The sequence below is a fragment of the Myotis brandtii genome, unplaced genomic scaffold, assembly GCF_000412655.1.
Source record: "Myotis brandtii unplaced genomic scaffold, ASM41265v1 scaffold1053, whole genome shotgun sequence".
NCBI lineage: Eukaryota > Metazoa > Chordata > Mammalia > Chiroptera > Vespertilionidae > Myotis > Myotis brandtii.
Window position 1 is genome coordinate 115,395 of NW_005353549.1, and position 25,028 is coordinate 140,422.

Genomic DNA, 25,028 nt, shown 5'->3' on the forward strand with positions numbered 1-25,028 from the left:
TGTTGTTTTGTTGATGGTTTCTTTTGCTGTGCAAAAGCTTTTTATTTTGATGTAGTCCCATTTGTTTATTTTCTCTTTAGTTTCCATTGCCCTAGGAGCAGTATCAGTGAAGAAATTGCTTCGGCATATGTCTGAGATTTTGCTGCCTGTGGATTCCTCTCGTATTTTTATAGTTTCCCGTATTATGTTTAAGTCCTTTATCCATTTTGAGTTTATTTTTGTGTATGGTATAAGTTGGTGTTCTAGTTTCATTTTTTTGCATGTATCTGTCCAATTTTCCCAACACCATTTATTGAAGAGGCTGTCTTGACTTCATTGTATGTTCATGCCTCCTTTGTCGAATATTAATTGAGCATAGTGGTTTGGGTCAATTTCTGGGTTCTCTATGAGACTCAGGCTCTTTTCATCTTTCTTCCTCATCAGTCTTGGGATGCAGTTTTCATTCTTAAAGTCACCTTGTGATCATAATATGGTGGCTAGATTGAAATCTATCACATCAACATTCCAGCCAAGAAGAAGGAATGTAGGATAATGACCCTAATGTAAAATTCCAGTAGTCAGCTCCCTTTGAAGCACTTTCTTGAAAGCCCCACATCACATCTAATTGACTAGCCTTGTCTGAGCAGGTAAACATAGGGGTTCTGTTGGTAAAAAAATAAAAAATAAATAAAAATAAAGGAAGAATGGATACCGAATAAATAACTAGCAATCTATTACAATGTACAAGCCTGTATGTATGTGTATTCCTTTCCCCCACATTTTTAAACAAATGGTGGCATAGTCACATTGCTTTGACTCTATTCACTACTTTCATTAGATGGCATTAGGACCAAAGCCCAAGGATCAAAACTGAGGCTGATTCCTCTAAAAGATAGGTTCTGCCTGACTCCAGATGCTAATAATCACAATTGCTACCTGAACTCCTTGCTGCTCAAAGACCAGCACCAGCCATGTCACTGGGAACTTGCTAGAAATGCAGAATCCCAGGCCCCACCTGAAATCTACTAAATCAGAATTTGCCCCTTAGCAAGATCACAGATAATGTGCATGAGCATTTGAGTTTGAGAAGCAGTGCGCCCTCAGCCCTTCTTAGATCCCAACTTAGTGACACCCAAGCCTGGCAGTATATTTGGAGCCCTCTCCCAACTAGCTGTTAGCTGTGTTTCCGTGTCTTAGGATGGGTTCTGTGAGAACCCTGGAGTGAACACAGACCAGCATGAGCCTCAGGCTGTATAGTCACTAATCTATTCCTCATTGTGCCATCACTCAGCAATTCTGGGCCTTTTACCCTAATTTCTTGGGTTGTGTTTCTTCTTCCTCTCCCCACCGCCTCTCTCCTAAACTAGGAGAGTAGCTTCCCACTCCAGCTGTCTCTCTCCCTGGTTTCTATACCACCTTAACTCTTGGTTCTGTCCTTACCTCTTCTTGATGGACCTCCCTTTTTAAAGTCTTTAAAACCAAGAGCTCTGAGAATGTGTCAGGACCCTAAAGCCTGGACCTGGTTTTCTTTGCTTTCTTGAGTCAGGACAACCTGACCAAAGCCAAACTTTAATACTCTCCTAAAGTTTGTTTTGGAGTCAGTCCTTCCTCCCCAGATCCCAGGCAGATCTTTCCCACCCCAAGTCTGTGCCAAGCCTGGATTGTCCCTGCTTGCTCTCTTTTACCCAAAGGGAAATCCACAAAATGCGCACATTGTGCTATGCTGCTCATGTCAAAAAGTGACTTGTTGCTGAGTTCCACCATTGACCTAGAGCAGTGGTTCTCAACCTTCCTAATGCTGCGACCCTTTAATACAGTTCCTCATGTTGTGGTGACCCCCAATTTCATTGTTACAAATTGAACATAATTAAAGCATAATGATTAATCACAAAAACAATATGTAATTATATATGTGTTTTCCGATGGTCTTAGGCGACCCCTGTGAAAGGGTCGTTCGACCCCCAAAGGGGTCGCGACCCACAGGTTGAGAACCACTGACCTAGAGACTTTCGGTCAGTCCACTGTTACCATAGCAAGAATCTCTTGTAGGTGCTAGGGGCCTGGCTGAAATACAGAGTTAGAATAAGTGGCCTGAGGTGGATGGACATATGTGAGAGCCTGGCAGAACCTAACACAGTCTAGTTGGAACATAGTCGATACTGTGTGAATTTGGATGGATAAAAAGGACATTAGATTTTACAAAAATGAAGGTTGTTAACCTTTAAAAGAGCAATCTCAGCAGAAAAGTAGGGCTAGAGGCCAATTTGCCATGAATTAAGGAAGAAATGAAAAGCAGAGGAAAGGAGGCAGCTGATAACAACATTCATTTCAGACATTTGTGAGTGGAAGGAAGAAACTGTGAGACATAACAGAATCAAGTGACATTTTTCTAAGATAAGGGAGAATTAAACATTTTTGAAGGCAGGGGGAAAAGAGTCTGTGAAAAAGAGATATTTAGAGACAAACTCAAAAGAGCAAAAGAAAGATCTTTGAAAGTCAAGATAAGAAAAAAACATTAAAGAGAGAGATTATCTTTAAAAAGGAAAGACTCCTTATCCTCAGACACACTAAGAAAGAATAAGGGAATAAATGTAGAAAGAAAATATAATAAGGTATGTCTATGGATATATAATTGGTTCACAATAGTCTTACAGTCAACAAAGTCATAGGTAAGAATAAAGAATGTGTTGTGTTGGATTTGGGACTTTCATATAGTCAGAGATTTTTATTTTAGGAAAAGCTTATGAAAACAATTTGTTAATGCATTCTCTTCATTTGATGAGATGGCAAGTGGTGAATGAATAAGATTGATTTGCCAAGATGGGTTTAGGAATATAATGGCTTTCAGGATTTGATACTATCCAGAAGAATCCCTGACGGTCATAAGCAAGAGATGAAGACAGAATTTGCCAAGTGTCAGAAATGAAGTTAAAACGAAGGGTGAGGCCAACAGTAAGCTTGAGAATGCAGATGAAGGCCAACGTTGGAGCCAAAGAAGTTAAATTTAATTTGTTGTTTGTAGGACTTGAGCGTTATGTTTTTGCTCTACTTTATCACCCAAGATCAGAGACAAAGAAATGAGAAGCTTGAGTGATATGGGGTTGGGACTTAGTGTGGTCCATCCATGAGCAAAAATGAATGGAAGCCTAGGACTGGATGTAGGGCAGCATAAAGTGACTTGCTATGGTGCCTCAGTCAGAGGGAAATCTCTAATATCACCACCATATTTGCCTTCTCAGATCGTTCCCAGTGAATATGGAGACAGTTTGAACTGTGTCAAAGTCATAGGTCTTTGTAAACTAAAGACTTATGGTTGAGTCCTAATACTGCAACCAACTAGCTACGTAATCAGAAATGAGTATTCTGATCCTTGGTTTCCTCATTCACAAAAGAGATAATAATACTCACTGATATACTCTAATGAGGTATGGACATAATCATAATATATAAGGAGATATAATATGTTTCAAACTATCAGATTATTACCATAAAAATAGAAGTGTAATATATGTTCATTATGATCTTTAAATTCTCTATAATGCATCAGAGTATATGCTCAACTCAGCTCCTGCCATGTAGAAAAGTAGAAAATTATCAAACTTGGTAGGGAACAGACACTTTCTGTGGCTGATTCTGAAGGAGATAGCCTTGGGAGACCTTGAATACCATTTTTTGATGCCATATCTTTAAAGCCCATTGAACACCATTTTCTCCCACTGAGTTCACATGGTGCCAAAGCTTCTTCCCACACAGTTTCCACCCTTCAGGGCAGAGTAGGGAGACCCAGCTCTACTTAACACTGAACCAACCCTAATGCCTTCCTCCTGCATTGTCCAGACAGCAGAGCTATTTTGATCTGATAAATCAGAACTGAAACAGGAAACCAATAGTCAGACCACTGTCAACTACTCTCATTTTTAAACACATAAAATATAACTTATTTTTAATTAAAGTATAAGTTAGATCTTTAAGATCTCTAGAACTTTCATTGGTTCCTGATGTAAAATATTTTACCCCCAAAAAAACAAAATTAATTGAAATTACAGTTTTTAAACTGCTTTCCTTCAGCCTGACCCTCCTTAGCCAGCCCAAATATTTTTTTCTGAGTAAGGCTCCAACCCCAAAATTCCTTGGTGAGTCCCTTTTTGGAATTTCATTAGATGTGAACATTCTTTACCTTGATGGAGGTTGGTAACTGGGCCTGAGATGTCTACCCTGAAAGGACCAATTTGGGACAATCAAGGCTGCTGAGAGCAGGCTCTGCTACCACAGCTGCTTCTGGAAACACAGCTGCTTCTGTGAGAACCCGCAGCCAGTTTGCATAGACATGCACTATAGTACATGGCTCTATTTGAGATATTTAGATTGTAACAGTTCTGTTGTGGCTGGTACAACCCTGCACTCATCTCCGTCTTCCATGAGTCACACAGCTGGCTTACATCAATGGTAGAGAACCAAGATTGCTACTAGGGTGGTTCTTTAAGTCTCCTTCCTGGACCTGGGCAACTGTCCCATTTTTTTTTAAAAAAAAAGAATTCTATAAATTATAGAGCAGAAAACTTAGCATCATTCCTACACCACCCCAACATGGAATTGATTATTAAACACATTACATAAGGAATCTAAGTAATAAAGATGATAGAACCCCTCAAGGTCAACATAGACTCTCTGAGAGTAAGTCATGGTGAATTAACCTCACTTCATTTTTTGTCATAATTTCTAGACTGTGCTTAGATCCAAATACATGGTGCACTTGAATTTCAATAAAGTCATTAGCAATCAATTAAACTCCAATAATAATGAATTTGCCTGAACCCAGATAGGCACTAGTATTTGAAAGGAAATATCACAGCCATATAGTTCTGCATCATTCCAAAGCCATCATCAAAAAGAAATGCTCAGCTTGGGCAGCAAGAAAATGGGCATCATTAGTGAAAAACTCCTTTCTATTGATTGCAACATATTATTAGGAATAATGAGGGTTGTTGCCCATTGGATTGAAAAAGTATCCAATAAAAACAAAGATAAAGTCTAAAAATTCCAGATTATTAGATGCAAGCATTCTGGGGCTGTTTTATGCTTTTCACTCAAATTTTGTACTTCTCATGCTATTAAAAATTTTAGGACATCACTTAAAAAGTGTACAGTATGTGATGAGTAATGTGTTCAGTGGGTAGCACTTAATTCTATGCAAAGACTACTGTGAAAAATTACACTGTCTTCTTGGGGAATTATACTCTAAAGGAGTTTGTAATTGCTTTGCAAAGTAAATTCAGCTTTGGGTTGTAGAAGAACTACATATAGAATGGCAGTAAGGAGATGGTCATTGTTACTAGACTGTGGTTTACTAAAGGGGATGGGTTAACACCATGAGCTAAAGAGCCAGAGTGTCACTTTCTACCTAACTGATTTAGAGACAAGTAAATTAGACTCTGTGCTTCAATTTCTCATCCATAGAATGAAGTTAATAATAGAACTTAGCTCTAGAGGTATAATGACTAAATTTATTAATGGATGTACAGTGCCAGAAAACTATCCAGCAAAGCCCTGTGCTAAGCACTGAGTATACATGATCTCAGTAATCCTCACAATAATCAATAAAGTAATGGGATCATTATTTCCATTTTACAGATGTGGCTCTGAGAGGTAAAATACTTTGCCCAAGGTCACTTAGATAGTATTGACAAAGCCAAAATTTGAACTGAAATCTCTCCAACCATGAAGCTGGACTTTTGGCTACCATAACAATTAACTGTAAGGTAAGCTTTAGATCCCAGGAAAAAAGCTGAAATCCATCCTGAGACCTGTGTACATCAGACCAATGCTAGCAGCAAGAGTGGCCTCATGTTGATTCCCAAGTGTTAAATGGAACTCCTTGAATTCCTGCTGCTGAGCACATCGTTGATCCCTGGGGCTGAGGTGAAGTTATTCCAATAGAAGAGCAGAGGAACAGAAGCTCAGAATCAAGGAGCAGGCAGGACCATAGCACAGACAAAGTGGCAGTGCTCAGCATTTATTTTACCTTGACCTTGAGGGAGGGTGAGGTGGTCTATGGCATGAGATCCTCCCACCCTCAACCCTGAGCTGGCGGGGGGGTAGTCAATGATCTGCTGCAGCAATGATGGGAAGTATGGGCATGTTTTAAGCTATACATCTGGCTTCCCTCAAAAGTCCATTAGTTACAAAGGCTGGTACATCTCGCTACTATGGCCAGTTTCTCATACAGAATTTTCTGGGGTTTTCTCAGAATGGGGCCACAGCATCATCACTCTCATTCTGACTCCTGTTCAGGTCAGTGGTATAAGGCGAAATTGATTCCATTTGCTAATTCAACCAAATGGATCATAGCATCTGCCATACTTCACTAGGTAGGTCAAATGCATTCCTCAAACAAATTAAGAAACCTATGAGACCCCATTTAATTACAGGGAAGCAGACTTCTATATTGCAAAATGCATCCTCTCATATTCCACAGACACATATGAGCAGAGGAATGCCTCTCTTTCTCTTGGGTTCTCCTGAGATCTCCAAACTCTGTGTATCCACATACAGCTTCATCTGCAATAAGGGGCTGAACAGTCCACTGAGGCTACATGACTGTCACTGAATGGCAAGAGCAGGGGCCCACAATAGTCAGGGCTCTACACATTGTCATCATAAATGTCCCCTCAATAGCTTGATTATTGGCTGAGCCAGCTCCTCAGTGAGAAGCAGATAGACAGTGGATATATCTGTGGATTTGCATGTCCATGGGGCAGTGCCTGGCTGCCTAAGCATGGGGCTTGGAGCATGACTGCTCTGCCATCCACTGCCTTCCAATGGGTTCTCTGGGACCTCAGTTCTAACACATACCATTTGGAGATGAACATCCCACTGTTGCATTATATGGCCCAGTGGCAAGCTGGATTTGAGGAGATATTGGCAGAAATGTCTCTCCTGAGACACTGAGTGTGCCCAACATGGGTCACAAAAAGAGTCCATCTGCTATTACATGCAGATTCCAAAATGAATCATAAACACAAGAGATGTGAAAGGGTCACAAAAAGAGTCCATCTGCTATTACATGCAGAGAGCAGATTCCAAAATGAATCATAAACACAAGAGATGTGAGCTGCCAGGGAGTGAAGTCGACAGCTCAAGATGGGAACAAGGAAGTCTGAGGCCAGTGGGAATGGTCATAGGCAGAGGGCTGCTGGGCACACCCAGCTTTCACTCCAGTTTCCTGGGCCAGACTCCATTTAAAGGGTCAGGTATGGAGGAGGAAGCGCTCTATGCAACCTGGCTTATTTACACATCCTCATAAACACAAAGACATGTGTGTTCACCCAAGACCTTACCCATCACATCCTGAGACTATCATAAAAAACAATTTTTTATTCGCAAACTACATTTAGGTAAACCTCACACATTTACAGATTCTGTTTTCATTTACTTAAGATTGTAAAGTAGGTAAAAGCTAAATGAAATTTTTCTTGAGACAAATATGATACTTCAAATTACCTCATAACACTCAGGTTCTATGACCCTACCTAGCTATTCACATGACACCATTGAAGTATTATTGAATTTGGCAGTGGACACTGAGAAAAGTCGCAGATGAAATGATCTACTTAAAGAGGCACTTTTATTTTTTTATTTTTAAACAATGCTGTTATTCCTCAACACCTTGCCACCAGAAATGCATTATCTGAGAGCAACCTTCTTTGTGAGTCAGAGTAACATTTGTGTCCCCTGTGGTATTGCTGAGCTGGCTTGTGCAGAGTGTCTGCATACAAAAAAATATCATTAAAAAGCTTATCTTCCTTGGTAAAAGCCAGCAAACCATTCTTTTTCCATTTTGACTGTCTACACAGTGCTTTCCTTACACGTAAGGGCAATAAATCCCCAAAGCCTGACTAAATGGGATGGTGTTGTACATTTTTATGGTCATTGTGGAGAAAACAACTTATTTCCATATTCATTGATTAATTTGGAGGGATGGTGTTGTACATTTTTATGGTCATTGTGGAAAAAAAACAACTTATTTCCATATTCATTGATTAATTTGGAGCTTAGAATGCCAGTGGGACTCAATAAGAGATTGATCCAAATGTCTTCAAATAATTTCAGGCTTCACTTGGCATAGGACACTTTCACAAACAGACATAACTCTAATTCTGGAATTCCTGAAGGAGAAGTGTGAGCTGCTTGATTAAAAACAAATAGGTTAAGGCTTACTAGGATTCACACTGTTCCCAGGGTGATCCAAATAACTAAAAAGACAGTTCCTCTTAGGATGTCTTCCCCAGAGTGTCCTAAGATCCTAGACTTCTGTTTTGCTGAGCAAGAAAGAGAAAACAGATGGGCATGGGTGACAGTTGCGTGAAAAGGCCCTCCTGAGAGCCACAGAGAAAGAAATGTGTCCACACAGCCCTGTGAGATGAGACTGTCCACCTGCTGCTTGTTCTTTAGTCTCAGAGTTTTCTGTAACTTCCAAGAAAGATTCCAATCCAAAATTTAGTGTGAGCCATTGCACAAAGCTGAACCCCATCCCTTCTAGAAGAAAAAGTCAGAAGATTCTCAAATTACTAACCAGGTGTTATGTGTCTGGACATTTTGTTGTCTGTCGTCCTGACATGACAAGAGGGCATGTTAAATGCAAGCTTGCTGTGAGAGTGAGACTACAATTCTTTATGAAAACCACTGTATCACTTCAATAAAGTAGCTGAAAAGTCTTACTCCATCACATTATTTCTCTTCTCCCCAGTGAAGAAAGCAATGTGTGTGTTCGGGTATATATATAGCTATTTTTAAAGCACTTCAAATGTTTGGGTTCATGTAAACCCAACCAATAGTTAATGCATAAGTGAAAATACCCTAACATTTCTTTATTTCTACATGTTTATATTTCCTCCATCTGTCTAAGATGGTATAATCATTGGCTTGTTCTCATGTTTATTGCATGACCCAAACAGTATCAAAGCAAAGCAGAAAAATTGATCACACTTATCAAATTATAACAGTGGCTACTGTTGCACATGAGCAGAGCTGGCTTTTATTTTAACTGAGTGACACAGTGACCCGTGTAGGAATTTCAGAGTTGCTAACATACTAAAATTCTGAAATTCATCTACTTTTTCCAGCTGTACTGGTTTCCTTCCTATACTTCACTTTGAAATACATTGCTTCTCATCATTTATTCATTCAAAAACATTTAATGAGTGCCTTCTTTGTACCAGGCAAAGTGCTGAGTGTCAGAAATGCAAAGTTGAGTTGAGGAAAAGTTCTTACTGTGAAAGAGTGTAGTGGTGGAGACATAGGTCCAAACAAATGGGTATAATCATGTGGAATGTACCTTAATACGGGAATATGAGGCTGTGCCAAAGTCCGGAAGGAGCAGATCCTCGTCTTGAACCAGGGCAGGCCCCTTGAGTGCGGCTCTTCCACAAAATACCACGTGCGGGCGCGCATGTACAGTGCAATTGAAACTTTGTGGCCCATGCACAGAGGTCGGTATTTTGTGGAAGAGCCACACTCAAGGGGCCAAAGAGCCACATGTGGCTCGCGAGCTGCAGTTTGCCGACCACTGGTTAGGGGGTCTTGGGCAAGCAAAGAAAAGGGGGTGCTCAGGGAACTGGAGCACAGGGTCATGGCAGAAAATGATGGAGGAAAAGCCTTTAAAGCCAGATTGAGGCAGGACTATTGAGGGCTTGAAAGTAGATCAAAAGTTCCTATGTGCTTAGACAGACAAAATAATCTTTGTTCTCCATTACCCCAAATCATGAATCATGGAGGAAGAACAAATATGTTGTAGTAATGCCCACCTTAAAACAAAATGAAGAACAAACAATAACCTCGTTGACCTCTCGTCTCTCTCCAGCTGCTATCCTTTCCGGCAAATCTCCTTGAAAGAATTGTAGAAATCCTATTTTCTCTTGAACCCACTTTGATCAGATTTTGGCTCCACCCTCCACCAAAACAACTCCAATCCAGGTCACCCATGTCCCTGTCCTCCAAGTTACCCGATCCAGTGGTGCGTGCTTAGTGCTCACTGTCCTTGAGCTATCAGAGGCCTTGGACACAGCTGATTGCTCTCACATTCTTGTACCCTATACCTCTCTGGCCAGTCCTTTTCCATCTCTTTTGCTGGTTTCTTGACTTCTCTCCAACTCCTAATGTCATAATGTTTCAGAACTTCATCCTGACTCCCTTCTCTGACTTAATTTACTTCCTTAGTGATCTAATCCAGTCATATGACTTTAAATACCACCTACAGATACACTAATCGCTTATACATTTTTAATTGCTCTTTACTTGAGCAATTTGGGGGGGTTGTGTTTCTAGCAAACAACCTTTAGGGACGGGGTAACTTCTGCCCCCCACCCCCCACCCATCCCGCCCCTGGCAAAGAGTGGGCTTGCTTTTCTTGCTGTAAAGGTTGCTCAGTGTTCTCTCCTGAAACACAACCCACTGTGTGTGCAAGGGTCTGTCATGTGCTGGCCACTGTGCTGTGGTAGTCTTTTGTCTCTAAGCCTGAAAGTAACAAGCTAATTTCTTAGCGTATAAAAGTGAAATCCCAAATCATGCCCAGTTCTTGATATTAGGTAGCTATGTTTCCTTTTATAAGAAATTTAGCACCTTAACCCAAATAAATTACCCACAGAAGCTTTCTGTTCACAAATATTCAACCTAATGATTTTCACAGGAATAAAGTTCTCCACAGAATGAAGTGTGTCTGCCTCTGCCTGCCTCAATAGGCAGCTTTGGCCAAGACAGTTTATAGAGTCATTTTGAATTTGAGGAAAAATTAACTAAAAGCATTTTGGAATCTGTGTGTCGAATAGAGAAACTCTGTCGTTCCTTATGGGTTCTGTTAAGCTTTAGGGTTTAAATGTTGGTGTGAATGCTGAGAAATTTAGGAAAGTAGTTGTTTTTGTTCCTTTAGGCTTCCCTCAAATTCGGCAATTCTCTCACCCTAAGGCTAGACCTGAATGAGCTTTCCTCATCATCTGTTCACCTAGAAGTTACCCCTTAAGACGCTTTTAAAGATGACTCATGTCTTTGATTCATTCTTACTAAAGCTTACAATTAGTATGACACACAGCCAATAGTCTGCGTCCTTGTAACTACAAGTGTAAAACCTGAGGCTGCCAGGCCTTATAGGAGGTCTGCAGGCCAAACAAATCAATCTCGTATACAAATCCTATTTGCAAAATCTAATCAATCCCTATACAAAAAGTGGTGTCAGAATCTACTCATTTGCATTCATTTAATATATCAAAAAAGATAGAATTTATGCAGTCAGAAATTATAATGCAGAGAAAAATTAAATGTTATAACTGTAGAGATAGATGGTTGTAATGGAGGAGAAAAACACTAACTTTAAAATAAATGACTTTCAAAACTTTATTAAAAGCAGAAATAATCAAGATTATTACCCTTATGTTATTTATTATTTTGTGTGCCCTTGCTCTTAGCAAGAGTGCATTATATTACATTTCTTGGAAATAAGCAGAAAGCCACAGGGACTATTTCAATTCATATTATAGGAAACCAAGAACACAACACAATAGTCAGCCAACTACAAATTGGTGATTAACATGATGTCTAGACAGGTTCTCATGAGAATAACATTATTAATTAAACAGAACTTTGGTTAATCTTGATAGCCAAAGTAATTTGGGGGATAAATACTTTATTAGTGTACCCGTCAATAGATCAAATGTAAAAGGATATTTTTAATTAATTTGTGTGTTATACTATTGAGATTATGGCTGGCAAATTTTGTTGGAGGGCCCAGAGAGTGATCTAATATTTCTACAATGGCATGTCTTTCTCTTATGTTTCCAGCTAATGGTGTCATCTATTTCAATAATCTAGCCCAAATTCCTTTCTTGTCATCTATCAAGATATTATTAAAGCCCATTAGTGAACTTTTGAGTCTGATAAATTTTCTGTTACTATGCATTGCTCTGTTCTTTTAAAACTGGGTGTTCTCACATTTCATTAGCAAAAATATATATATATTCACAAAATAAGGAAGGATAATGTGCTTCCATTGTTATTAAAACTTGATCTTACCTTCTGTCAGTCAAAAGAATTATTTGGAATGGAAGAAATAAATATATTAACCAGTTATTTAATACATAGATGATGAGTCTTTTCAGAAAACACAGTAACTCAATATTTTTAGAATAATCCATGGCCCTAAAACTACAGGGAAAAATAAGTAACATAAGTAAACATATTTATAAAAATGTATTTTTAATGAGTTTGTCCTTCTTTGCCTTTTAAAAGTACTTCTTTGATCAGCATCTTATGCAGCCCTTCTAGCATGCTCAATGTCTTGTCCTAACCCTACCACTGCACTTACTCAAATGATGAAATCAGGACTTGCATTTTTTTTAAGTTAGCCAACTGGTCAACCCTTTTCTTTTTAGCCTGGAAGGGAACTTGCATTGAGATTACTAAGAAGTCTTCTAAAAAAATAAAAATTTATTTTATATTATAAAGATTTCTTAAAGGGTTCTTAGATTTGTATCCTTCAGTGTATAAACATGTAACAAAGTAATTCATGATACAGCCATTAGCAGTTAATATTTTCCAGGCCTCTTATGAAGCTAGAAGGCAAACCAAAGATTGGTGGGGCAGATTTTGTTTTCGGTCAAAATTTCTTTATCAGGATGGAATTTTTTCAACCCCATCAAATCAACTCTACATATTGACATGTGAAAACAGAGTTTCAGCATTAAGTTCACTGAGTTTGCTCTCAAGGGGCCTTCTCATCAATCCTCTGGCCTTTCTTCCAGTAAATGCCAATGAACCAACCAGTAAATGCTGATGGGCCAAGCATGCCAAATAGAATGAGCTAATGTTAGAAGACACGAAATACATCCCCTGTCAAAGAGGCTAATAATATGCTAATATATACTTTAGACATCATTGTCATCTCAAATGATATCAATGAAGACAAAATAATTTTTCTTACTTTAAATCAACGTAAAGGTGCAGGTAGAAGTGCTATATTTTTTTCTAAAGAAGTATATACTCTATTAGGAAAGTAGAAAAAATAATGTTCATTATAGTACTGAGCTATCATGAAGGACTTGGCTTTCTACTAGAAAAGTCCTGTAGCACTCAATCAAAATATTTGATTTACCTTTACCTACCTCCCACCAATAGAAATGAAAAAGATAATGACTTGTGAAATTTCACTTACCTGAGTTGGCTGTGGGAAAACAATTATTGGAATAAAAAAGCTATGGAGCAACTGTGGGCTAACTATTCAATAAACAACTTCCAAGGTAAAATACACAATGCAGCATCTAAATGTCAGTCTGTAACCAAAGTAACAAAACTAGTTAAAAAAATTTTCTATTATAATATGATTCAATCCATTTTGCTACCCATCTTCTCTTTGCAAAGCAACTGGAAGAGATCCAAAATATCAGTCATCTCAATCACACTGGATAGGAGGAGACACTTGATCTGTTTGATTGTCACTAGTCTTGCTCTTAGGGTTCAAATGATGTCTGATTTGTCTATATTTGTGTCACTAGAACTCATGTTACCTTAACTCCTTGAACTGTTTTCCAAGCAAAGAGTCATACCCAAAGCAAGTTCTCCAAAGGAGGCCATACACATGCAAAAAGATGTTGCCAGATTTTCCAGAAAGATTGCAGCCATGCTGACTTAGTTTTAGTCCAAAAAGACCCATTTTAGACCTCTGATCTCCATAACTACAGGGTATAGGGTAATAAATTTGTGTTGATTTTAACCCACATGTTTGTGGTAATTTGAACAGCACCAATAGAAAGTTCTCGAGTTACACACACACACACACACACACACACACGCGCGCACACCTACCTAAAAGAGAGCCCGCCAAGAAAATAGAAAGTTACTCATTGGCAGATGTCTTCCAATAGATGATTTACTAAAAAATACCCCACAATTATGAAGTCATCACTATCACTTGCTGACATAAAGAAAAGCTTAGTATATACAACCCATAAGATCTCACACAAATAATGAAAACAACAGCAAGTTAATATGTGGGTAAAGGACTTCTGCAAATAATTTGGAAAAGAAAAAAATATAAATGGCTAATAAAATATGAAAATGTTTCAGATGAATAAAACTATTGTAAATTAAATAAATGAAGAGATATAATTTGTATATTATATTGGCTATATTTTCACGGTGTGGCAAAGCAAGCATTATCATTCACTGCTATAGTAGGATAAAATGTGTTATTTATGGCACTTCTTGGAATCAGATAATCCAAAATACAGAAAAAGTATTAATATTCATCATAATAGTATTTATAATGAAAACAATGTTCAACAACAGGAGGTTACTTAAATACATTATCATATATAAATTATGCTAATATATGTAGTTAGTAATAACTAAGCTTATGAAAAATATTGATGTGGGTCATAAGACTATAACCATGGCATATAGCAACTATGAGAAAAATAATTGGAAGAAAATCCATTCGGAAGTTTTTAGTAATAGGATTGTAGGCCATTTCTTCTGCATGCAACTGGTTTATTGAATGAGCTGGACTTGGTAGAATACAATTAAAATGCATTTTATTCTTCCTCCCACTGCCCCTTCAAGTACAGTTTCTGGCCATCGGTCTATCTCACCCTTTGTATGACATTTCAGGGCAGAACTTATAGCTCTTTTGGTCCCCTGTAGATATTAAAAGGCCCAGCCCATAATAGCAAAAAGATAAGAAATAAAAAATGTTGCAGAGACTCTAGCAGGTTTTGCTCAGTGAATAGAGCGTCGTCCTGTCAACTGAAGAAACCCAGGTTCAATTCCGGTCAAGGGCGCATACCTTGGTTGCATGCTTGATCCCCAGCCCTGGTTGGGACGCCTGCGGAGGCAACAAATCAATATGTCTCTCTCACATCAATGTTTCTCTCTCTGTGTTCACCCTCTCCCTTCCACTCTCTCTAAAAATCAAAGGAAAATATCCTCAAATAAGGATTAACAACAACAGCAAAAAATGTTGCAAAGGATTTGGAGAAAAGGGAACCTTCATACACTGTTGGTGGGAGTGTAAATTGGTACAGACACTATGAAAAACAATATGGAGATTTCTCCAAAAAGTAAAAATATAACTATCATATGATCCAGCTATTTCACTCTGGGTATTTATCCAAAGAATATGATAACACTAATTTGATAGCATTAATATGATAACACTAATCCCCATATTCATTGTAGGATTATTTACAATATCCAAGATATGGAAACAACCTGTGTCCATTGATGGGTGAATGGATAAAGAAGCTGTGATAGATAGATAGATAGATAGATAGATAGATAGATAGATAGATGATAGATGTAATACTACTCAGTCACAAAAAAAGAATAAAATCTTGCCATTGCCGCAATATGGATGGACAGCGAGGGTATTATGTATTCTAAGTGAAATAAGTCAGATGGAGAAAGACAAATATCATATGATTTCTTTATTCATACATGGAATCTAAAAAAATAAAACAAAACAAAAAATTCTTAGATACAGAGGACAAATTGGTGGTTACCAGAGGGAGGGACTTTGCAGGAGGGTGAAATGGGTAAAGCGGTCAATTATATAGTCTTAGATGGTGACTAGACTTTTGCTGATGATCATTTGTAGAGTACACAAATGTCTAATGATAATATCCTACACCTAAAACTTATATCATATTGTACACCAATTTTATCTCAATTTTTTTAAAAAGAAAAAGTTCAGCCCCAGCCAGTGCAAACTCTCCTCTACTTAAACTCTCCTCCTCAGCCTGGGTCTGAATTCAACTTGCAGATCAGCAGTGAGGAAGGGACCTCTCATTGTTTTCCCCTCTTCTCACTCCACTTCTCTCTGTTGGGTTATTCCAGAGATGCAGTGAAAGGAGGGCTCATGGAGAAGAGATAAGGAACAGGTCTTACATGGCTGGTTCCATTGTAATCCAGCAGGAGGTGCTCCCTGGGTGGAACAGATTCCAACTGCAGCTCTTCCTTTTGTAGGTGCTTTTGTGGGTTCTTCAGAAACCCACCCCAGCCATTCTTTGGCACCCTCACCTGGTTCTCTGGATGATCGGCCTCTCTAGCCAGCCACTTGACATTCTTACACATCTTCTATATACTAAGTAGCAGCATCATTCTTCTGAGGCCACCTGCACAGCCAGCTCTCTCCAAAAGGCTTTACCTGCCAGGCTAAGGGCACGCATACACCTGACCGGCCATGCCTCCCAGCCCTGTGTCTGCACACACTGTCACCAAAAGCACACTTAGCCACAGCCCTTCAACTTTTGACTTCTTCAAATGTGGATTAAGTACCAAGCACCTGTGTTTCCCCAAATTACAAGAACCTTGTCAAGCTCCCCATGTTTCTGTTTCTCTGAAGTACCCCCTCACTTGGTTTGGATGAGAAAAGGCACCCCTTGGGGTGAGAGGACCTTTCAGTACTCTGGCAAGTCTCTCTATATAAGTTCTTCTCACTCTAACCTTTCGCCCTCTGAGAGGCTTCTTGGCCTTTGTCTAGACAGTCTAAGCTGGTTATGAGTTCAAAGTCCTCATCTACCTGGGCAGTCACAAACACCAGTTACATTATTCTTTGCATTCAACCTTTGACACTGGGACTATCAGAAAAGTTTCCTTCCCAATGTTATTTTATAAAGAGAAGGAGGGACAGACTTTAACAATGGAGAGAAAGACAAGAAGACAGACTCTAATACTTTTTCATCAAAGTATTTATCGAAGTAATTTCAGACTAAACTAGATTCGATGACAATTTTGTCTTCTAAGAATTTCAGTGTCACTGGCTCCATAGGATAAAAATTGTCTTCTCAATATAAGTAGAAAAAAATGTAGAAAGCCAGAAAGCACCTGCATTTATTCTTTTCACTACTAGTATCCAAAGTATAAATGATCTTATCTATTTTATTTTACTACTAATACCTGAAAGTTAATGCATTTCATTATGATATAATTAACAAAAAATGGCATTTAAATAGAATTTATATTCTCTGAGCATTTTAAATGGTTCAATAGATGATTGGTGTTTAATTGATAATTAATGTATTTTGATTTCTTTTTTGTTATTAAACATTAAAATAGTTGTAATAATAATTAATGAGTGCAGCTACAGATTGCTCTATAAATAGTCAAAACTTTAAAATATATGTTCTGCATAACCTGTGGTGATCTTAAAATGTAAGACCTATAAATTCCAAATCAAAACCTAAGTGAAATACCTAGAAATTGGTTCTTTCCCATTATTGTATTTTTTTTAGAAAGCTATTAAAGCTGAGTTGAAATGAAAAGCCTCCTTAAAATCACAGCTATTATGCAAAACCAAGATTTTTTCCTATTACAGATTTATAGACGTTACTGCCATATATTCTTTCTCTATTGGATTATATAGGCTCTGTAATTATGGACATTTGGATTAGATTCTTAAAGTATTTTTTCTCTCCTTTGCAGTTGGTTGGTTTTGTGTATGCCTGTTATGTGATCAGTATTTTCATGGAAGAAGAGGATACCTGTAAGTATTGTTACATCTCCCTGTGGGTTGATTTTGGATGAGATATAGCTCCCAAAACTAATCATTACAGGGCTCTGAAATCATTCCCATTTGGAACTGAAAATGACTGAACTCACCATCGTAAAGTTACAATCAAGCATTTATAAGCCAAACTGCACTCAAATCAGATGGCACTGAGTATTGCAACTCTCAACCCAAATTGTATGGGAAGCTTCCCAGAGACACAGAAGCCTACAGATTGCTGTCACAACATGTCTTAGTAACTTTTCATCAGAGACCTAAACAGTATGCTGAGTAGAAAATTCGGGGTTGCTTTATCCATCACCCCTGTAAGGATGCTGGCTGCAGAATTTTGAAATCTGACTAATAGCAATGACATCAATACAACAATACCCATTATAGCAAGCTCTACATGTGTATAAACTATATAAAATGCTCTGAGAAAACTAAAAATGACAATCTTCTAGGCAAAATGTAAAAAACAGAGAGATGCTGAAAAAGCTAAGCAATCACATTTTAGCAGGAACACACACACACACACACACACACAATACCTACACAATCTGAAAAGTTATATAGGTAGAGATTTTGCAACATAGGTCAACCACTGGCATTTCTTAAACACCTACCTGCTAATGTATAAGGCACTTCTTGGCACAACTCTGTCATGGGCTCACATAATACCAAAGGAAATTTTAATTTATTTAAAACTAATAATTATTACACCCAACCATATCAGAGATTTGGTTATATCATTGCAGTTACTGTCTGAGTTGTAAAGTTGACTCTTTAACAAAATGAGGGTAAGTTTCTAGCTAGCCATGTAACTTTCTAGAACACAACTCCAAAGGGGTCTGATGAATGCTCCCCACCAAACAGAGTACATGATACATAAACTGGAAACCAGTTGGCAATAAGTTCCCACCTCAATTTATTTGACCAAATCGAATAAATATTAGACCCTGGGAAGAAACTCATCAGGCAGTGAAGACATGTAAACAGACTGCATCTTATCTGTTATGCTTGCCTTGGGTATTTTTTTATGCTAGATGAGCCAGCAAGTTTCTGACATTTCAAAAGTGCAGCTGTAATGACAACACTTCCCACTATGAGGTTGAACATCAAAAAGTCGATCCTTGAGAGTTCCATTAGTAGTTAATTCTACAATCTGACAATGTTAGTGTATAAAAAGTCAGCAGCCTGCCTCCTACTCACAGCCAAAACACAACTGGTTGAGTATGAACAGTTTTACCTGGAAGAGGGATCAAAAGAAAATGATTAGAATTGGGGATGAATAAATACTTCAGAAATTGAAACACTGAATGATAAATCTCAATTAAATTTGGTATGATACTTTTGAGTAGGTATTGAAAGAATCCCTTCTTTTTTTCTCACTGAATTGGTTGGAGGCTCTCAAACGATGCGAATGCTCTGTCCTGCCTTACTGAGTGTGAAAAGGCAGAATAATCAATAGTCTTTATTATCTAATAGAATAAATATAGAAAGGACTTTTCTTTGAGGCCTGTGATTTTTAAGTAAACCTGGAAAATGCAAAATGGCATGCATAATAAAAGGTTCATCTAAATTGAGTAAACGTTTTTTTGACCTTCTATCAGCCTTCTGGTAGAGTATTAATGTGAGTGTATATAGATTATATGATGCTGGCAGATATTATAGTTCCATCGACTTTGGTGTCTTTAATTAGCTTAAGTTTCTCTATAGAAATCTCTGAATCAGCTATTTTAATACCCATCAAACTGGGATTGAAGCAGCTGCTAGCAGCCTTTTCCATTAACGGTTTAATTCTGGTGTTTGTTATTGGGGCCATGCATTAAGTTACAGAGAGACATCTGGATATAGTAGTTGTGTTACCATCAATTCAAATAATACTTAGAGTCAGAAACTGAGTCTTGTGTGCTCAAAACAAAGTAAATATGCCCTCGACCAACCTGACATGATAATCTGCTGGAAGAGAGATGACAGTGAAAAGCAATCACAAACCTTTTAGTCTGATCGTTCTCAAGCAAGGGTAATTTTATATTCTTTTTATTGATAGAAGTAGGAATCAAAAGTGCACTTGTAATTGAATTGCCCAGAGTCTCCAGAAGGCAGATGTGAGCAAAAAGAAATCTATGAAACCAATTGCAATGATCTCATAGACTAGTACAATTTGTGCCAACACTTAGCTTTTAGGTGCAATAATGAACTGCCCTTTGGATATGACCTTACCAACCCACAGCTAAGAAGACGTGTCTTTTGAATTGTTTTTCCAAAAGTAAAACATAAAATAAGAAAACAATACTGCTAGCTTTCCAATTTGTCTAAGTACACTTCTGGAAAGCTTATTCTGAAAGGTAACTGCAAGTATATAATGTAATGTCACACTATTTTGGCAGACAATATATTATTTATCATTTCCTATTCCAACTAATGAAAATCTCTGCATTATTCAGAATGCAAAGTTAAGCCTTGCTCTTGGACTGAAAGCTGTCAGCCAGCCTTAAAATTAATAACAGCTATCTGCTTTTCTCCTCTGCCATGCTAAGTGCTTCTATGGGACTAACATTTCAGTGATGGACATTTCTGAAAAGGCCTAAATGCTTGAGGAAACATTTATTTCCAGCCACCCATCTTCTTAGTTACTTCTAGGCTTCCTTTGCTATTTCCTATAAAGACCATGATTACAGGTCAAAGAGAAGAAAAGCTCACAAAAGGAAGAGTGCTGATGGGTGGGGTCAATACTTTCTATCATCCATTTTCATGAAAAACCTAGTTTTATATATTTGCTTCTTTTTTATTTCTTTTTAAAATATCTATCAATCTCCATGAGCACTTTTGTGAGACCAGGATATTTGGAATGTGTAGTCATAAAAACCTGTCAACATCTTGTTTGTGAATCATCTTTTGCTGAAAATGAACTTGTGGGCTTGCTCTATCTTGTCAAATTTACTAAAAAGAATGTTTTAATTCAGGGAGATGTGGAGGTGAGGCAGAAGATGCTGAAAACAGTATTAACTTGTACAGTTATAAATATTGCCAGGCTTTTTCAGGGGGTCTGTTGCTAACGCGACTCCTTCTATGTCAGCTTGCCAGTTACAACTAGGACATCTGTTTGGACTCACAAAGGCCAGTCTGGGTTTTAGATGTGGAATGGTGGGAGAAAAGTATATTGAAAACCCTACCAGTTTTAAAAAGGAAATGAACCCCCACATGTGGGTTCAATACTTTGCATTGAATAGCTCAAAGTAGCTCTTTGTGCAGCCATCTGACCCCTTCTAGTCTACTTTTGGGGAATTTTTCAGTGGAAGGAAGTGTGACTATTGGAAAAATATTCCATAGCTCTACTGCTCCTTGAGGTTTCCTGCAGGCTAGTATTCATGTATTTGCCTCTTTACTCATGAGTTCCTTTTAAAAGAATAAGGTGATATTACCATAGCTATGATGTGAATTGGAAATAAAAATAGCCCCTATGTCCTCCTAAGAATTTAGCTTTGTAATTGATGGAGAAGACAGAGAGCAGTGGAGTAACCCTGGCCAGAGGGGGAGAAGAGAAAGCAGCAAGGGCTGGATGATCCTCAGAATAGAAAACAGGTTGGTTGTCTTGTGAGCCTTGAAATATTTGCGTATTTAAGGGTGGAGGAACAGAAGAATTTTCTGAGTCAAATATGGAGAAAAGCATGAGACTTGGGTAAGGGTGATACTGTTGTCACAGTCGACATTTCAAAGGAGTCATAGTATTTGTGCAATAAACCATTAAAAGTCTACTGGTTCTCAGAGAGTATTTCTTTTGGTAACTATCTGGTGAGTTGCATGTAACTATCCTCACCAGAGTTTAGATATAGAACCTGTAACATTTCTCCTAATTTGCCAAGGTGACTACCAAAAAGCTACAAAAGTACTAGCAATCAGAATAGATCTGTGAGGGCAGGATCTTTACTCTGGTCCCTGATAGAACCATAGAGCCTAGAAAAACGCTTAGCATCCAATTAAGAAATGTTTGTTGAGTGTATATGTTAAATGTATTCTCTTGGCCTAGCAACTTATTTTTCAAAATGTTTTTCAAGATCCCAAGATTTTCAAATCTAATGAAATGACTATGCCTTGTGTTCAGAATTTAGTGAGATGCCTGATGCATTTACATATATTTGTTTTTGGCAAATGGAGGTCCTGTATCTCTTAAACATAATTGAATGGAATTTTTGTAATTTAGAATGTCATGATATTGGAAGATGAATTAAACCTCCACTATACCACATCAGAGAAAGAGCTTGTCGATTCCTGGACAAAACATCTCAGAGGGAACGGAGACTTGGAAACTTGGTGCATTCAGAGACTGAATCCAAGTACAAAATATGGCCCAGAGGACAGACCCACTGTCAGAGAGTCAGGCCCAACAGGATGGTGATTTTGGGCAGCCCACGCCTGGGAAAGTTGAGCAGCACAGAATAGGATCCTAGCTACAGTGTTATGATTCAGAGATAGACTTCCAGTCCTTTGGTGGGTTATTAAGACAGTTTCTCAAGAATAATATTATAGTTTCCTCAAAAAACTAAAAATGGAACTCCCATTTGACTGCGTGATCCCACTTCTAGGAATATATCCCAAGAAAACAGAAACACCAGTCAGAAAGGATATATGCACCCCTATGTTCATAGCAGCACAATTCACCATAGCTAAGATCTGGAAACAGCCTAAGTGCCCATCAGTAGATGAATGGATTAGAAAACTGTGGTACATCTACACGATGGAATACTATGCTGCTGTAAAAAAGAAGGAACTCTTACAATTTGCAACGGCATGGATGGAGCTGGAGAGCATTATGCTAAGTGAAACAAGCCAGTCAATGAAGGAAAAATACCACATGATCTCACTCATTCATGGATAATAAAGACCATTACAAACTTTTGAACAATAATAGATACAGAGGCAGAGCTGCCTCAAACTGATTGTCAAACTGCAGTGGGAAGGCCAGAGAGGGTTGGGGGGCAGAAGGGAGGGGAGTAAGAGATCAACCGAAGGACTTGTATGCATGCATATAAGCATAACCAATGGACATAAGACACTGGGGGGTAGGGGAGGCCAGGGGATTGTCAAGGGCGGGGAAAAAAAGGAGACATATGTAATACTCTTTGTAATACTTTAAGCAATAAATAATTTTAAAAAAAGAATAATATTATAAACACCCAAATACCCAAAACAGTGAACCAAGTGGGGACTCTCCACAGGGGCAAGATAGAGAGCCCCCTTTCTAGAATCAGCTGCAAAGTCAGCACTACACTCACAGTGACATGGAGCCTAGATGAATGCCTATCTCACTGAACCAGGACTCCTATATTTAAGTCTGACCAGGAACTCTCTACAGCCATATTTTTCTACTCTCCTCACTTCCTCACCTCCAACCACATCTGTTTTTCTAAGTCTATGCATCTTTTCCACACCTCCTCACACCACACTTTTTCACTAACTTTATACATCTTTCAGATCTCAGCTTGACTCTCTCTTTCCCAATTTGACACTTTCTTCCTCAGGCTAGATGAGGGCATCTGTGATACTTTATCTAATAATAGACAAACATGGTAATTAACCGTACCTCCAACACGCTTCCCATTGGCTAATCAGGGCGATATGTAAATTAACTGCCAACCAAGATGGCGGCCGGCAGCCAGGCAGCTGAAGCGAACAGGAGGCTTGCTTGCTCCAGTGACAGAGGAAGCCAAGGTTCCCCGCCTGCCGCCGCCCAGCTCTGAGCTGCACTCGAAGCAACTATGTTGCAATTATAGAAGCTAAACAATCCCCAGAAACCTGCTTTCAGCCAGCCGGGCCTCAGAGCTGGAGTTGCAACAGTATTTCAATTATAGAAGCTAAACAAAGCCCAGATACCTGCTTTCAGCAGCCGAGGTCTCAGAGCTGGAGCCGAGCCTCAGAGCTAAAGCCGGCTCTCAGCGCCAGTAACAGCCATAGAAGGTAAATAAATCCCAGAATAAAAAAAGAAAAAAGAAAAAAGGGAGAGGTTGTGAGCTTCAGTCACCCGCCAGCCTGAAAACGGCCCTCAGCCCCTCACCCAGACTGGCCAGGCACCCAAGTGGGGACCCCCATCCTGAAGGGGGTGTGATCAGCTGCAAACAGCCATCATCCCCTCATTCAGGCTGGCCAGGCACCCAAGCAGGACCCCCCCCCTGATCCGGGACACCCTTCAGGGCAAACCAGCCGGCCCCCACCCGTGCACCAGGCCTCTATCCTATATAGTAACAGGGTAATATGCAAACTGACCCTAACAGCAGAAGGACTGGGAATGACTGGTCACTATGACACACACTGACCACCAGGGGGCAGACGCTCAATGCGGGAGCTGCCCTCTGGTGGTCAGAGCGCTCTCACATGGGAGGAGCTCTGCTCAGCCAGAAGCCAGGCTGATGGCTGCCAGTACAGCGGTGGTGGTGGGAGCCTCTCCTGCCTCCTCAGCAGCTCTAAGGATGTCTGACTGCAGTTTAGGCCTGCTCCCCGCTGGCAAGTGGACATCCCCCGAGGGCTGCCGGGCTTCCAGAGGGATGTCTGATTGCCATCTTAGGCCCAATCCCCCAGGGAGCGGGCCTAAGCCAGCAGGTGGTCATCCCCTGAGGGGTCCCAGACTGAGAGAGGGCACAGGTCAGGCTGAGGGACCCCCCCCTTCCCCCTGGAATGCACAAATTTTTGTGCACCGGGCCTCTAGTATTATTATATGCTTTCATTATACACTACACTTGGGGACATTTAACACAATTGTAATTTTTACATCATGATATCCCCAGGGCATAGCCCATTTCCTGACACAATGGGCACTATATACAATAGATAATGAGGGAGCATTGGAAGAGAAACTGTAGGTGGCCCTAGCTCTACCAAGTTCTAGCTCTGTGCCCATTTACAAGTCATATCACCTGTTATGGCAGTTGTTCTCAACCTTGCTAATGCCGCAACCCTTTAATACAGTTCCTCATGTTGTGGTGATCCCCCAACCATAAAATTATTTTCGTTGCTATTTCATAACTATAATTTTGCTACTGTTATGAATCGTCATGTAAATATCTGATATGCAGGATGTATTTTCATTGTTACAAATTGAACATACTTAAAGCATAGTGATTAATCACAAAAACAATATGTAATTATATATGTGTTTTCCGATGGTCTTAGGCGACCCCTGTGAAAGGGTCGTTCTACCCCCAAAGGGGTCACGACCCACAGGTTGAGAACCGCTGTGTTATGGAATCTCATAGGCATTCAGCTCAATGGATAAGGTCCCCGTGGCTGGGATGTAATCTCAAACAAATGGACTGCCAAGGATTTCCACCGGTAGAGATGGCAGAGAACGTTCTTCCTTTTCTATATTCTATCTCCATTCATGTGAATGATCACGCCTCACACAAGCTAGAACCTTGGGCATATTCCTCAACTTCTCCCTCATCTAGTCAATCACCAAATGAGACAACTTCACCTCCCTTCAAGTCACTAACAAGTCCTATATGTTCCTTAACAGTCTTCCTGA

The 25,028-nt window shown here is 39.2% G+C and overlaps 1 protein-coding gene across 1 annotated transcript in view; it reads left to right on the forward strand.

Moving 5' to 3' along the window:
* NKAIN3 (Na+/K+ transporting ATPase interacting 3) overlaps positions 1 to 25,028 on the forward strand; it is a gene marked incomplete at its 5' end in the record, with an annotated part of 116,691 nt that overhangs the window by 69,460 nt on the left and 22,203 nt on the right. Inside the window, one exon of the mRNA XM_014540396.1 lies at positions 17,443 to 17,503. Coding sequence (XP_014395882.1) covers positions 17,443 to 17,503 — 61 coding nt within the window. The remainder of the gene's footprint in view (positions 1 to 17,442; positions 17,504 to 25,028) is intronic.